General features: G+C 38.6%; 1 protein-coding gene across 2 annotated transcripts in view; it reads left to right on the forward strand.

Moving 5' to 3' along the window:
- Positions 1 to 328: 328 nt before the first annotated feature.
- Positions 329 to 15,355, forward strand: part of TMEM144 (transmembrane protein 144) — a 40,852-nt gene continuing 25,825 nt past the window's right edge. For both annotated transcript variants that reach the window (XR_002824935.1, XM_004382039.2), the window contains exons 1-5: positions 329 to 1,698; positions 3,913 to 4,035; positions 5,983 to 6,082; positions 7,899 to 7,979; positions 12,960 to 13,041. Coding sequence is in view for 1 of the 2 variants with exons in the window: in XM_004382039.2 (XP_004382096.1) it covers positions 1,590 to 1,698; positions 3,913 to 4,035; positions 5,983 to 6,082; positions 7,899 to 7,979; positions 12,960 to 13,041 (495 nt within the window). In the remaining variant the exon portion in view is untranslated. The remainder of the gene's footprint in view (positions 1,699 to 3,912; positions 4,036 to 5,982; positions 6,083 to 7,898; positions 7,980 to 12,959; positions 13,042 to 15,355) is intronic.

Here is a 15,355-nt window from a genome sequence, read left to right on the forward strand (position 1 = left end):
TCCAAAGGATGTACTCTGCTCCCAGCACTTCCTTCTTGGTGGCATGAGGTCCCTCTCTTCTCTGCTCAATTTTCTTTTATATCTCAAAAGAGATTGACTCAAGATACAACCTAATCCTGTAGATTGAGTCCTGCCTCATTAATATCAAAGAGATTAGGTTTTACAACACTTAGGATAATCATATCAGACCGCAGAATGGTGGACAACCACACAATACTGGGAATCATGGCCTAGCCAAATTGACACATATTTTTGTAGGACGCAATTCAATCCATAACAATATCCGTAGAAGCTCTCACTGTATCATTAAATTTGGGGTGGGGGGGGGCTGAATTATCCTAAATTCCATTCCAGAGGGCTTAAATGGTGAAGTGAACCGAAAGGTCAACATGCAAAATATGAACCCAAGATGGTGTTGTGAGGAGACTCTGGTTACCTCCCATGATTCAATGACTCTCCTGGGTTATTATTTTCTTATGTGACTGTTGCAACCAAAAAGATGAACTGTGGTCAGTGTCCTTTTCCAAACGTTTTCATGTAACAAAATTCTGATTCTTGGCTGTTTGAGGTTTTGGCCCTTTTCTTCATAGGGGGATGAGATCTTTTTGGTAGGTCTAGCAGGGCTGTTCAGTAGAACTAATTTCAATGATGGAAAAGTCTATAATCTGCACTGTCCAATACAGTAGCTACTGGCCACATGTGGCTATTGAACACTTGAAAATATGACTAGTATGACTGAGGAACTGAATTTTTTTCTTTAATTTTAGTGTTCATGAAAATATAATTATACACGTGTAGCTAGTGGCTATTAGACTGCACAGTGCGGATAGCTAACTACATCGCTTTGCTGGCTGATAGTATTTTGCAACACATCACTGCTGATCTCGTGCTTTAGGAGTCTCTGGAGGCATTTCTCCTATCTGTTCAGCTTTTCCGAAGGTCAGAAAGATGTGGGGATTCATGAGCTATTTAAACTAGCATGCTGTGAGAGTATTGCTGATGAAGAAAGGTGCCTTTACCTCTAGGGGATCCTGAGGAGGTAGCAGGAAAATGACCTACATGTGCCCTTTGAGCTCCTGTCTGAAATATAACAACAGCTTTTTCTGGGAAGGCCCTTTATAGTTCTGAAAGTATTTCTGAAGATCCTCTTTCATTTGTTTCTCACAATTACCCATTGAGACAAACAGTCTGAGTCCAGGAATCTTTTCTTTATACCAGGAGATGTTTCTTATAACAAAACTTGTGCCCAAATTCTGGAATCAGTTACGCTCTCAAGCTCTGAAGGCAAACGTTAAAAAAAAAAAAAAAATTGCAGGTTGGTGACCAAAAAACATCTTTGGATAGAATAAATGAATTCATGAACATAAAGTGTGAAAGTAGTACATCATTTCATCATGTCCTAACTCTATCTGCAAGAAGGAATTTTAGCATACTTTTAAAAAGGCCAGTAAATATCATATGTGAATCACATCTGTTCACAGATTCTCCACTTTTTAATTGTTTAATTTTTACTTCTTTTATTTCAGAAGCTCTTGAAACGTGCATCAGGTCTAAAGGGCGGGAGCTTGCTGTCAGCCATTACGGGAACCATGAGTAATAATGGAACAACCCTAACCACTGGGTTCATCTCCTCCTCTGTAGCTATCCTTTTGTTTGGTTCAAACTTCGTGCCACTGAAAAAATATGATACTGGTGATGGTAATTATTTTGTCCTTCTTTTTAACTGAAAATTATTTTTAAATGGGAGGCTCTGTGGTTTGGTCTCTTTGAAATGACAACTACAAAGTAAGTTTTGTTCATCCCGGTGCCGAAAGAATGTAGTTTACAATAAATCTCTTGATAATGCCCATGTGGTTTATCTAAGAAGTTGCTATAGGATAACCCCTATGATTGTGTTTCATGGTAAAGCCAGCATGAATACTGTCAGGAAGGTCTTTAGCCATACCTGTTATGTTTACAAAGAAGGAAGATACAGTCATTTCTACTATAACATCTGTTTTGAGACCACGAATTTCCAATGTGATTGATATATTAAGGAACAATCTGGGTATAATGTCAATTTTGTGTTTGCTTATAGGCAGTTTTATCCCCAAGAAAACACTAGATGAACACAAAAAACTGAACCTAAGTGAATAAAAGTGTGTAAGAATACACAACACACACGCGCATGCTTGTACACATGCACACGTGCATACACATACACACACAGCTCCAACATCTACCAGCTCCCTCACCCATCTGCATCTGTTTATAACCCTTCATCTTCCAATTTCACAGTAACTCACACGCTGCAACCCTTCCAATGCCCACTTCCACAAGCAAACTTCCAGTCTTTTTCAAGCTAAGGCGCCATGTTTATTGCAGTATTTATTAATTTCTTAACCACGTAATCTGTGTCAAACTGTACTACCATTTTTATTAGGTTCCTATCTTTTTTTACTAAGTGCATCTCTGATGAAGTTGTTGAGTGTTTCCCCTGACCCTACTTTCCACATAAGCCCTGTGGTTTTATTGCACAGTTTTACATAATGCATTGATTTTTAGGAGAGCAAAGGTCACATTATAGCAGAACTGAGTGTAACGTGAATTTTAGGGAAGGAGAAGCAAGAGTTACTTGTATCTACCTGCCTCCCCTGTCAAAGCCAGGAAAAGGGATTGGAGATGGTGTGGTGAACACCCGTTGGCAAGTAACTACCTGGTTACGGCTGTTTGTGTTATCTCCCCAGTTCCTGATGTTTTGATATTACTTAGACAGTAAGAGTACAAATCTTTTCCCCCCGGATACCGGCTTTGTCTCTTTTTCTTTGGAGTTGTGAGGGGGAATGGAAACTACTAGAAGCACCACAACAAGCATCCTAAGAGGCAGAGGCCCTGGCTTTCAGTTCTTGCACACTAGCTGTGTGATCCTAGGCGAGTCTTATCAGACCTTTTGTTTTCAGTTTCTGGTTTGTAAAACAAAGAACTTATAAAATGAAGTTTCATTTCATCATTATGATTCTACTTTCTCGTCTTAGAGGTTAACAACCAATTTTTCTCTCTTCTCCACTGTGAAGTTGAACAGAAACAGGCGAAAATCTTCCAAAGTTACAGAGTCAGAGAGCTACGCTGAGTTATAACTGCTTCAGGGTTTTTCCAGTGTTGATTATTTTTTTAATCCTTCTATCCCTTAAGCCCTGCTGGTGCAGAGACCTCAGAAACGTACAGATAGATATACCTTCTGTCACCAGGTGCTTTTCAGAGAACTGGCAAATGGCAACCCAGAGCAGAGAAAGCAGAGTAGCCCTGACCTAGAGGGCTAGGCCCCAGCTTTGTAACATCTAGCTGGTGACGGGCACGGAACTCTAACTGTATGCGGTCTACATAACTTTATTTTTATCCTAGAGGTGGCATAAATGCTCCCTAATGGTTTCAGTCACGGTTGTGCTATTCTGCAGTTCTCAGTGCCAGGACTTGGACGGGAATGGCACCAAGTGTAACATCCGAATGAAAACATCAACTTGGTCTTACTAACATTCTTTGGTGAAAAAAAATTCTCAATTTGTCTAACAGGTGAAAACCAATAATGTTTTCTTCTATATACACTGAGTCGCTGTGAGTCAGAATCGACTCAACGTTAACAGTTTTGGTTTGTTTAGCTTCGGAGTCGAACAACCTGGATTTAAATTTCACTTCTATAAACTACCAGCTATTTGGACACATTGCTTAACCTCTCTCAGATTGTTTTTGTATCTTTGTATGAGGGATAACTACCTTGCAAATTAGTTGCAAGAGTTAAATGAAATGTGCCAAGTGCTGACATACAGACATTTGATCAATTGCGACCTTTCCTAAAGCAATCTCTCGTTGATATTCCTAAGCATTGATTAAATCAAATCAATATGAACTGCTGACACCAAGTTCTTTTATTTGCAGGCATGTTTCTCCAGTGGGTTCTTTGTTCGGCAATATGGCTGATTGCCTTGGTGGCCAATCTGATGTTACGTTGCCCTAAATTCTGGCCTTTTGCAATGATTGGGGGCTGCATTTGGGCAACAGGTAATGTATGATATACCTTATTCTTTAGTCGTTTAACACTATAATCAAGATAACTCTCATTCACAATAGAAGGAAATAGCATAAACAGTAATTTTGAATAATCTCTAGCCATAGATTCCAGAATTTAACATTTCTTTCTCTCGGATGTTCAATAAATATTTTTGGTGCATTTCTTAACTCTTTCCTCTCAATAATTTGTAAGTGCCTGGTAGTAGATTATCACGGCAAAAACATTTCAGTTACTTTGTATCTGGCCAAGTATAACTGATAATATTATTTTAAGTGGTCTAGCCTTTCTTTCTTTAGCATGTTTATTGAAACATATTTATTAAATTAGGTAGTCTCTATTAATATCATTTTTAGGACTTGTCCTAAAAGTAGGCGAACACTGATATGTTCTCATTTTCAAAATACGAGTTAGCAGAAAATAAAAAACCTCACTCAGTTTCCTGAAATTATATAACTAAAATGTATGCCTTTGGCTGGACCAATCAGAAATGTTTTCCTTCTATTAATGTAAATGTACCCCAGGAAACTTTCTTTTCTTAAGCCAATAGAATTTCTAAGTATCAAGGATCTTTTGGTTAAAACCAAATAAATTTTAAAGTTATTTATTGTGTACCCATTTGATTTGAATCTCAGAGGGATTAAATGACTGAGTGGAATTCCTGAGATGGAGGACAGAAATAAGAGTTAAATGTTTACATTTTCAATACAATTTAAATTATTATGTTTCATTTATATCTTACTGTGTTTGTCATGCGCAGTGGGGAAGGGAGGGAGAGAAAGCATTCGTTCATCTAGCAGCTCTTTATAACCACCAGAGTATTCACTCTCACCCAGCAGGATTGAGATGTGGAAGGGGTCTAATTAGACAAACATTGCAGATGTGGATGCTGTAGGTCATGGCACCTGATTGGATGTGAGGAGTAGGGGAAGGGGAGGAGCCAATGATGGCGATGTAGGGTTTCTTTCTAGGTGATTGGAGAGTGGTGGCATCATTAACATGTGTGAGGAAAATAAGGAAAAGAACATGTCTGAGAGAGAAAATGATGAGTTCGGCTTGGGACATCCTGAATTTGAAATTTCTGAAGTCTCCGCAGTGCAGGACATCTGTTGGACATTTCTTACCTGCAGTTTGGAGCTTGGCACGAAAACTCTAGAGGAGGTCCAGGCTGTAGCTAGGGCACTGGGAGCATGTGCCTGTAGTTGACAGCTGAAATGAAATTAGCTGAAGTGCCCGAAGAAGAATATAGCAAGAGGAGGAATATATTCAAAGATAGATCTTTAGGGGACGCTTAAATTCAGAAGGTATGGTGAGGAAGAGCAGCCAGAGAAAGAGTTAATGAAAGAAAGAAGAAGAGATTGAAGGCATCCTGGAAGCCAAGAGAAGAAATGTTTCAAGAAGAGATTGCAGGAATGAGGCCAGAGGTTGCAGGCCTGCAGAAAGGTTGAGAATTGTGAAAAAGGATCATGGATTTGGTCATGAGTGACCCTCAAGGGCACAGGCAATGAATGCAAGGATCCAGAAGAAGTGTCAGTGAGCATGGAGAACAAAGTCTGGGACCGTATTGGGGCTGAAGACTTCTGGCCTGGTTTGACTCTATGAAGATTTTACTAGTAATTTCATCATTGGCCTTTTCTGCAAAAATTCCTCAGAGAACTGTGTTAGGAATGAAGAGCATCTGCACAATTAGGCAAGGAGCTAATTAGACACTTTTCTTTGTAAGATTTTGCCCTAAGTTTCATTCCTTTGGCAATCATAAATAGGAATTTAATGCCAGAGAAATATGTTTCTTTTATTTAAAAATGGGGAACTGTACTTTAAGTACTAAATTTGTCCAAATCTGCTAAGTCTTAGTTGAAGTTAGGTTAAAAACTAGCTCAATTTACATATGTGTTTTCTATATTGGAAATAACACTTCTTTTGTATTATTACATCTACAGGGAACATTGCTGTAGTCCCAATTATCAAAACCATTGGTTTAGGCCTTGGCGTCTTAATCTGGGGATCATTTAATGCATTCACTGGCTGGGCAAGCTCAAGGTAACACAAGTCAAACCATTTCAGCCAAGATTCCCTGTACCCATACTATATGTAATGCAAGTGCTAGGAATTGGACTTCCTGAGAGAACCAACAGATGCTTCTTATCCTCACAGAGATTACGGCTGGTAAAACATACAAATAAAATATGCCAATTTTAATTATTATTTGTTGTAAGTTCTGAATAAGTTATCTAGATATTTGATCAGGATATAGTAAAGAATTTTTAGGGAACAGAAGTAGGAAGGGAGAAAGGGAACTGATGCCTATTTTCCCTTTCTATTGTGTAACAATTTGCTGGACATGTTGTATACATCATTCGCATCTCATTTGCAAAAATATAAGAGGTAAATACTATCTTACCTATAAGAAAGCTGATTCAAACAGAGGTTGAAAACGTGCTGAAGAGCATGGAGCTAATAAGCCAAGATTCAAACCCAAGTCTTCTAGTTCTAAAGCACATACTTTCCCTCTAGAACTTGGTCAGCCAACTACAGTCCAGTAGGCTAAATCTGATCCTCCAGCCATTTTTTAAAATAAAGTTCTATTGAAACCCAGCACATTTGTTTACATATTTTCTATAAGGTTACACTGCATGTAAGATTAAAAGATGGGAGAAGCCATTTTATTTTGGTGGGGGCTTCAGTAGTTTCAGCTGCAGTGGTAGCTCAGGGCAGAGGCAAATGTTCCCACAATGCTTGCCGCAATGTGGCTCCAGAGCTTTGGGTGATGCCGTCTTCCTTCTTTTGTTCCACTGGGTCTTATAACAATTTTGTAAACAATCCCCAGAATTCAACTGAATATTTGATGAAACCATCAGGCCCATACAATCTAAAATATTTACCTTTTGGCCCTATAAGTAAAAGTTTGCCAACCCTTGCTGTAGAGCTTCGCTGTCCAATATGGTAGCCACTAGCCACAAGTAGCTATTTAAATTTAAACTTACCAAATTTTAATAAAATTAAACAGTTCCTCAGATGGAATAGCCACATTTTAAGTGATCAGTAACCACGCTGGCTAGAGGCCACCTTACTGGACACTACAAAATTAAGATATTCCCATCTCACAGACAGTTCTGTTCAAAGGCACTGTGCCAGAGATGCTGCTGCCCTCAATCAGCATTAACACTCAAGTCAAGTTTGGGAAAATTAATAGAATGGAGCATGTTGCTCTTCCCTAACATTCGGTGTCCCTCCTTACCCAAAGAATTACAACAACTTCCATAACAACAAAAGAAACTGGCCTCAAACACGTTCTGTCCTGTCCTTTCTCTCCCTATTCCCCACTCTGCTTTTTACCAATGCTGTTTTCTTTTCTTTTTCTTCTTTCCTTCTTTTTTTCTGGCTCCTAGATGAGTCTCAGTGATTGTTGGTAACGAACACTGTAACATCAAGGCATGGGGAAAAAAAAGAATTTAGGGTGATGTCAAAGAGTGGGGATTCTTAACCAGTTATTTAAAAGTCTATTTCAAATACTGTACAAAATTTCAGCCAGTTAATTGGCATTCAAATTAGCCACTTGATCTATTTTTCTTCCTCCTTCTTTAGCCTTAATAAGAAAGGGACACTTGCAAGTATTTTTACATATATTAACTTATTTAATCTTCAAAACAAATCAAGGAGGAAGGTACAATTATTACTCCCATCTGAAATAAGGAAAATTGAGACACAGTAAAGTAACTTATCTGAAGTCGCAGTTATTAAGTGAAGGACCTAGGATTTGAACCTAGGAATCTGGCCCTTAATCACACCCTTAAACATTACGAATTAGCACATTTTCAAGAATATCTAACTTAATATAACTTTCTGACATTTCTAGGTTTGGCTGGTTTGGAATGGATGCACAAGAAGTATCAAAACCGCTGCTTAATTACGTTGGAGCTGGACTATCAATAATAAGGTACACAGCCATTTCTAGTGATTTATCTGTTCTCCCAAACATTTAGAATACATTTTTTTAAAGTTCCCTGGGTGGCATAAAAAGTTTGCACTCAACTACTAACCTAAAGTTTAGCGGTTTGAACCCACCTAGTGGAACCATGGAAGAAAGGTTTGCTTCAGTAAAGATAGTAGCCAAGAAACTCCTTTGGAACAGTTCTGTGTAACACATGGGGTCACCAGGGGTCAAAACCAACTCAAAGGCCATGGGTTTGACTTTTGGTTAGGATGTTTTTACATTTTTTTAGATATGCATTTCATAAAATCTGCATGACGCTTCCTCAAGTTCTTCATTTACGATGACAAACTTGGCTTTGGAGGACAAAAAGTACCAGATCTGGGATCAGGAGTTCCAGCTTTAGCTCTCAAAATCTGTGACACCCTGGGAAAATCATTTAACTGCTTTGAAGCTGTGTCATTATCTGTAATAAATAGACAATCATAATATATAGCTCTTAAATTAGAATCAAATAAATTATTTTGCAAACTAAAAAATGCTATCCATGTACTACTGGTTGCCACTAAGTCGATTCTGCCTCATGGCAACCTCATGCGTGTCAGAGTAGAACTGTGCTCCCGTAAGGTTTTCAGTGGCTGATTTTTTGGAACTAGATCACCAGATTTTACTTCCTAGGTGCCTACGGGTGCATTCAAACCTTCAACCTTTTGGTTAGCAGCCAAGTGCATTAACTGCTTGTACCTTCCAGGGACTCCCAAAAAATAGTATCCAAATAAACATATGCTGGCTTCCTGATGCTGTTGGAATTGCTGTTAATTCTCTCTTCTATGTATTTGTCACTGTTTACCACGCACTTTCCACTTTCCTGTCACCTCATGCACTCTTCTTAACCAGCTAGGTAACCACTCTCTCACCTGTGAAAACACATACTCTTTTGAATACCTAGAGTCTTCTTTTGAATCTGTGTCCGAAGTGTATGTACCTAGATGAGGATGGTATCTCTGCATGGTAGTGTTCCATCAATAAAGCTCTAACAAGAACTAAGTCACCTTAAACTCAGTCTCTTTTCCTCGCTGGACTCTGTTCATAGTCCCTGTCAGCGTTTCACAGAATTGATAGCACTGCCTGCAGAGATTTTAGTACTTTTTTATTCTTTAGGGAAGGAACAGTATGTTTCCCTTCCTCTGGCAATGATAGCTTTTCCCCAGCCACATTCTGGAACAATCTCTTGTCACTGAAATGTTGCCTTAGAGAGTAGTCCCAGGCCAATTGGAGAAAAAATAACACAGATTATTCTAAAATGGCAGATGCCTGACATTTTTAGTTTGAGGCAGTTTTATGTATTTTGTACAATTCACACAGCATTCTAGCTTTGAATAACTCTCTTAAAAACAATTGCTTTACACGCAGATGTTGCATGCCTTAGTTTTGACTTTATGGTAATTTAAGACCCGTTTCCCAGTCCATCAAGCATTATTTCTCTGCACATTTCTTTCTTTAGAAATAGTACTTTCTCTAAAATGACAAATTAATTATTTATGTTCTACCACTTCTACTTATGTGACCTTAGACAAATTATTTCTCTAAATAATTTGTTTTCTTCTTCTGTAAAGTGGGGAAAATGGGTAATAATAGTACCAATCTCATAAGAGGTATTGAGGATTAAATAAAATAAAATTTGTTAAGTGCTTTGCATAGTACTGGACACATGTAATGCTCTATATGTTAGCTAGTTTCTTCATAGTAATCGTTATTTTTAGTAATAACTATTCCATATCTGTCTTAGTCATCTAATGCTGCTATAACAGAAATACCACAAGTGGATGGCTTTAACAAAGAGAAGTTTATTCTCTCACAGTCCACTAGGTTACAAGTCCAAATTCAGGGCATCAGCTCCAGGGGAAGGCTCTCTCTGTTGGCTCTTGAAGAAGGTCCATGTCATCAATCTTCCCTTGGTCTGGGAGCTTCTCTGCGCAGGAACCTAAGTCCAAAGGATGCTCTCTGCTCCTGGCACTGCTTTCTAGGTGGTATGAGGTTCCCATGTGTCTCTGCTCTCTTCTCTCTTTTATATCTCAAAAGAGATTCGCTTAAGACGCTGTCCAATCTTGTATACCTCATCAGTATAACGGCTGCTAATCCGTCTTATTAGATCATAGTGATTGAATTTACAACACATAAGGAAATCACATTAGACTACAAAATAGTACACAATTATACAATACTGGGAATCATGACCCAGCCAAGTTGACATATATTTTTGGGGGACACAATTCAATCCATGACAATATCCAATTATTATTTCCCCTTTGGGCAGCTGTTGCCTAGCTCCGTGTTAAACCAGTCAGTGTACCTCAGAATCACGCAGCTTTGTTCGGGGCTTAGTCTGTGGCAGGGGAAGCAGTTATATCTTCCTGTAGTGCATCTAGGTTCCCTTCTGTTTCTTTACTGAGAGGGATTTCTGGGATCTGTCATTTCATTATTTTAACTCAGTTAAATCAGTTTGTTATGATGGGCTTTCATTTAATAATCCTGGAGCTTTAGGGTCAGTGTATGGAAAACTGAAATATGGTTACATTGGTTTAGGGCATTGCTGTCCTTTTTTTAAGTGAGTTTCTTATTGCTCCACTGTACTGCGCAATATTTGAAGGATTGAGTAAATAATTTCAGTCTGCATTTGCCCTTGTGATATATAAGGTAAGCGTCAGTCATTCTGTAAGGCCAAAACCAGCCTAGGTATTTTCTATAGCAGGGGATTGAGTTCTGGGGATTGTTCACAAAAAGTGTTATAAGACATAATGGAGCAAAAGAAGGACGGAGGCATCGCCCAAAGCCATAGAGCCCACACTGCGGCCAGCACTTGCCTCTATCCTGAGCTACCATGGCTGCTGAAGTTACTGGAGCACCCACCAAAATAGAATGGCTTCTCCTACTTCTTAATCTTCTATGCCATTGCCTCACATTGGCAGAACTTAAATGGGACAGGCTGCCAACAGAGTCTGGGAAATATAGTTTTCAGTCCTCTAGGCGTAGGTTCAATGAGGCATTAGTGGTTTAGTGAGAGAATACTCAACTTTCATAAAGGAGACCGTGGTTCGATTTCCAGACAATGCTCCGCATGCTCAGCCACCACCTACCTGTCTGTCAGTGGAGGCTTGTTTGTTGCTATGACACCGAATGGGTTAACAGAGCATCCAGACTAAGACGGACTAGGAAAAAAGGCCTTGTGATCTTCTTCTGAAAGTCAGCCAGTGAAAAACCCTATGGATCATACCAGTCTGATTCCCAACAGATTCTGGCATAGGCCTAAGCAGCATTTGCTTGTGTTGTGCATGGGGTCATCATGATTTGGGGGCCAACTTGACGTCAGCTAACAGCAACAGGCCTAGGTTCAGGAGAGAAGATACATCAGCGGGAGCGGAGCTGACACAAAGAGACAATATCCAGGACACCCTGTTAAACGTTTGCTTTAATAATGATCCACAAGTCAGAGCTCATAGAAAGGCAGATTTTCTTTTTATTCAAGAAAAAATGTACTTTGGATTATCCCCGAGATTCAGCTCTCCATTCTTTTCTCTTTTTCCCTGGAGAGTTTTGTTTACTCCCACAGCTTCAGCTTTTATATTGTGAGGAAATGCAAATCTTTGTTCCTAGCCATTCCTTTTCTTCAGAGCTACAATCCTTCTCCTTGACCACAAACCAGGCTAATCTCTATGTGGATGCCCCACAGGTGTCTCCTACTCTGTCTAATGTGAAATAACATGGATAAGGGAACCATGCAGGGTCACTCCACAAACACTAGACTTAGTTCCTTTCTCTTTACCTTCAACATTTCCCAAACAGAATTACTTTTCTTAGTTTTCCATTCTCTGCAAACTGGTTCCCCTTCCTGAGTTCCCTCTCTCTGAATAGAAGGTCATTCGAATTCGAAATCTCAGTCATCTTTAATGTCTTTCCCTTTATACCCCAATCCATATATAATTCTTTAAAATTTGTTCTGAATGTTTCTCAAGTTCTTTTTCTCCTTGTCATCAGTCCCTTACTACCTACCCACCTGTATATAATTGTAATAATGTCACATCTAATTTCCCTGATTCCATTCTTTTCTTTTGCCAGTACTATTTGCTCACATCTGCTATTGAATCATGTTATTCTCTTGTTTAAAAACCATTGGAGGCTCCCTAGCATATCCCCATGTTTTGTTTATTAGAAAAACACACAAATCTATACAAAGTAGAGGGTTTTCATTGTATACTTTTAAAAAAAAATGCAATTGCAGCGTCTAATATTAGCTTTGTAAATTATATGTATATGGGTATCTTAGATATCTAGTGTTGCTGTAACAGAAACACACTGTGAGTGGCAAACTAGACAGGCACTGTCCATTGTGTGAACACACAGGTCACTTCACCTGATGTGGGTACTCCTGCGGGAGAGTGTCTGGAGCAGCACTGCTCAGGCCAGGAGTGAGCACATCTGTAGCTTTTGTAGATAGCCTCAGATTCCCTTCCATGGGAGCGGTACCATTTTGCACGCCAATCAGTGATAGATGAGAATTCCTGTCTTCTACAGTTTTGCCAACTGAGGATGTTGCTAAACTTTTGGGGTTTTGTCCATATAAGAGAAGAGAAATATTATTTTGATGTAGTTTTTACCTGCATTTCTCTTACTTTATGATGCCAGGTGAAGGAGGAATAAAAGGAAAGATGAGGCCATTGACTAAAATAATGAAATCAGGAGAGAGAGCTGATGAGGGGGAAAAGCTTATAAGTTTAGCTTTTAACCTGTTGCAGTTAAGGAAAGTGAGAGACATCAAAGAGAATGGCAGTTCTGGAGAAATGGCAGGACCACCAAAGGACCCACACTGGAAGTAATCATCATATCAGTAGAACTTGATGATTTAAGCTGTGTTTTCTCTTAGAAATCAGACGGTTTAATTATGAACCAAGAGTAAGATAAATATCACTAAAATTTCTTTTCTTACAGTGCTTTCATATTTTTGTTCATCAAAAGTGAAATACCAAGTAACACATGTTCCATGGAAAGCACACCCTTAATATCAGAGCATGTAAGTATGGTATATGACAGTAAACTGAGACAGCTTGATTTGAAACTTAAAATTAAGGTGAAAGGAAAAAGCATAGATTTGAAATACAAATGAGAAGGCTTTTTTTATTACCATTATTTTTCAACCAGGGTGATATACAATATCTTAGCATATTTATTATGGCTAGGTCTATGTAGCAATTAATCAATATTTCTATAGTAAAACTTCTCAAAAAGCACAGAGGTTGACTTAGTTTTAGCAATAGTAACCTCCACTAGGAAGTGTATACATAACCTTGCATTCTGGAATGGTTTAAAGCTTTCTACAATAGGGGAACCCTTCAGTACTTTAGAGGAATATGAGAGTAGCTTTAGAAAGGAGGAGGAAGGAGATTGTTTAGTATGCCAGGGGGAGGAATAGACGAAAGGAAGCCAACCAAAGGAAATGACATGTGGGAGTAGGAATTGGACCTGATTTTCTTCCCTTTGTTTTTCTACTTCTCTTTTATTTCATATCCTGATGCACTCAATGATAAAAATATGGAATATATAAGAAATCACTGTTTTGACCTTGGAGAATCTAGTCTGTAATGGCAAGTCTGGGTTAGATAGGGACAACCTTTACAAGAGGATGGCTACATATACAAAAGTTACTTCCATGGCTACCTTGCACTTCCATGAGCCCAGACTCTAGTTCTTTCTATTTCAAGCATCTCTTCTGCCTGCCATGTGACCAGGGCTCTCTAGCTGACCTTTGAATCTACAGCCTCGCTCGAAGGTTCTGCCTCTTCTCCCTACTTTAAAATTAATCTTTTCGGAATGAAAACAATCACATGATCATCATAATTGACACAGAGAAGGCATTCAACAAAGTCCAACAACCATTCCTGATAAAAACTCTCAATCAAATAGGTATAGAAGGGAAATTTCTCAACATAATAAAGGATGTCTATGCAAAACCACTGGCCAACATCGTTCTTAATGGAGAGACGCTGAAAACATTCCCCTTGAGAACAGGAACAAGACAAGGATGCCCTTTATCACCACTTCTGTTTAACGTGCTGGAAGTCCTAGCTAGAGAAATAAGGCAAGAAAAAGACACAAAGGGCATCCAAATTGGTAATGAAGAAGTTAAAGTGTCCCTGTTTGCAGATGATATGATACTATACATAGAAAACTCTAAGATTCCACAAGAATACTACTGGAACTAATAGAAAGATTCAGCAGAGTAGCAGGATACAAGATAAACATACAAGAATCAGTAGGATTCCTATACACCAATAAAGAGAATGATGAAAAGGAAATCAGGAAAACAATACCACTTATAATAGCCCCTAAAAAAAATAAAATACTTAGGAATAAATCTAACCAGGGATGTAAAAGACCTATACAAAGAAAACTACAAAACACTACTAGAAGAAACCCAAAGGGATCTACATAAATGGAAAAACATACCATGCTCACGGATAGGTAGACTCAGCATTGTGAAAATGACAATTCTACCCAAAGCAATTTACAAATACAATGTAATCCCGGTCCAAATACCAACAACAGTCTTCAAAGAGATGGAAAAACTAATTAACTTTATATGGAAAGGGAAGAGTCCCCGGATACCTAAAGCACTACTGAAGAAGAAGAATAAAGTAGAAGAACTCACACTACCTGACCTCAGAACCTACTATACAGCTATGGTAGTCAAAACAGCCTGGTACTGGTACAACGACAGACACATTGACCAATGGAACAGAATTGAGAACCTAGATGTAAATCCATCCGCCTACAGTCACCTGATCTTTGACAAGGGCCCAAAGTCCATCAGATGGGGAAAAGACAGTCTTTTGAACAAATGGTGCTGACAAAACTGGATGTCTAGCTGCAAAAAAATGAAACAGGACCTATGCCTCACACCATATACAAAAACTAATTTAAATATGGATCAAAGACCTAAATATAAAGCCAAAAACTATAAAGTTCATAGAAAAAAAATAGGATCAACGCTAGAGGCCCTAATACACGGCAATAACAGGATACAAACCATAACCACCAACACACAAACTCCAGAAGATAAGCTAGATAACTGGGATCTTCTAAAAATTAAACACTTATGCGCATCAAAAGACTTCACCAAAAGAGTGAAAAGAGAACCTACAGACCAGGAAAAAATTTTGGACGTTACAAGTCAGACAAAGGTCTAATCTCTAAAATCTATAAGAAAATCCAACATTTCTACAACAAAAAGACAAATAATCCAATTAAAAAATGGGCAAAGGAAATGAATAGAAACTTCACCACAGAAGACATTCAAGTGGCCAACAGACACATGAGGAAATGCTTGC

The sequence above is a fragment of the Trichechus manatus genome, unplaced genomic scaffold (genome assembly GCF_000243295.1).
Source record: "Trichechus manatus latirostris isolate Lorelei unplaced genomic scaffold, TriManLat1.0 scaffold00089, whole genome shotgun sequence".
Classification (NCBI taxonomy): domain Eukaryota; kingdom Metazoa; phylum Chordata; class Mammalia; order Sirenia; family Trichechidae; genus Trichechus; species Trichechus manatus.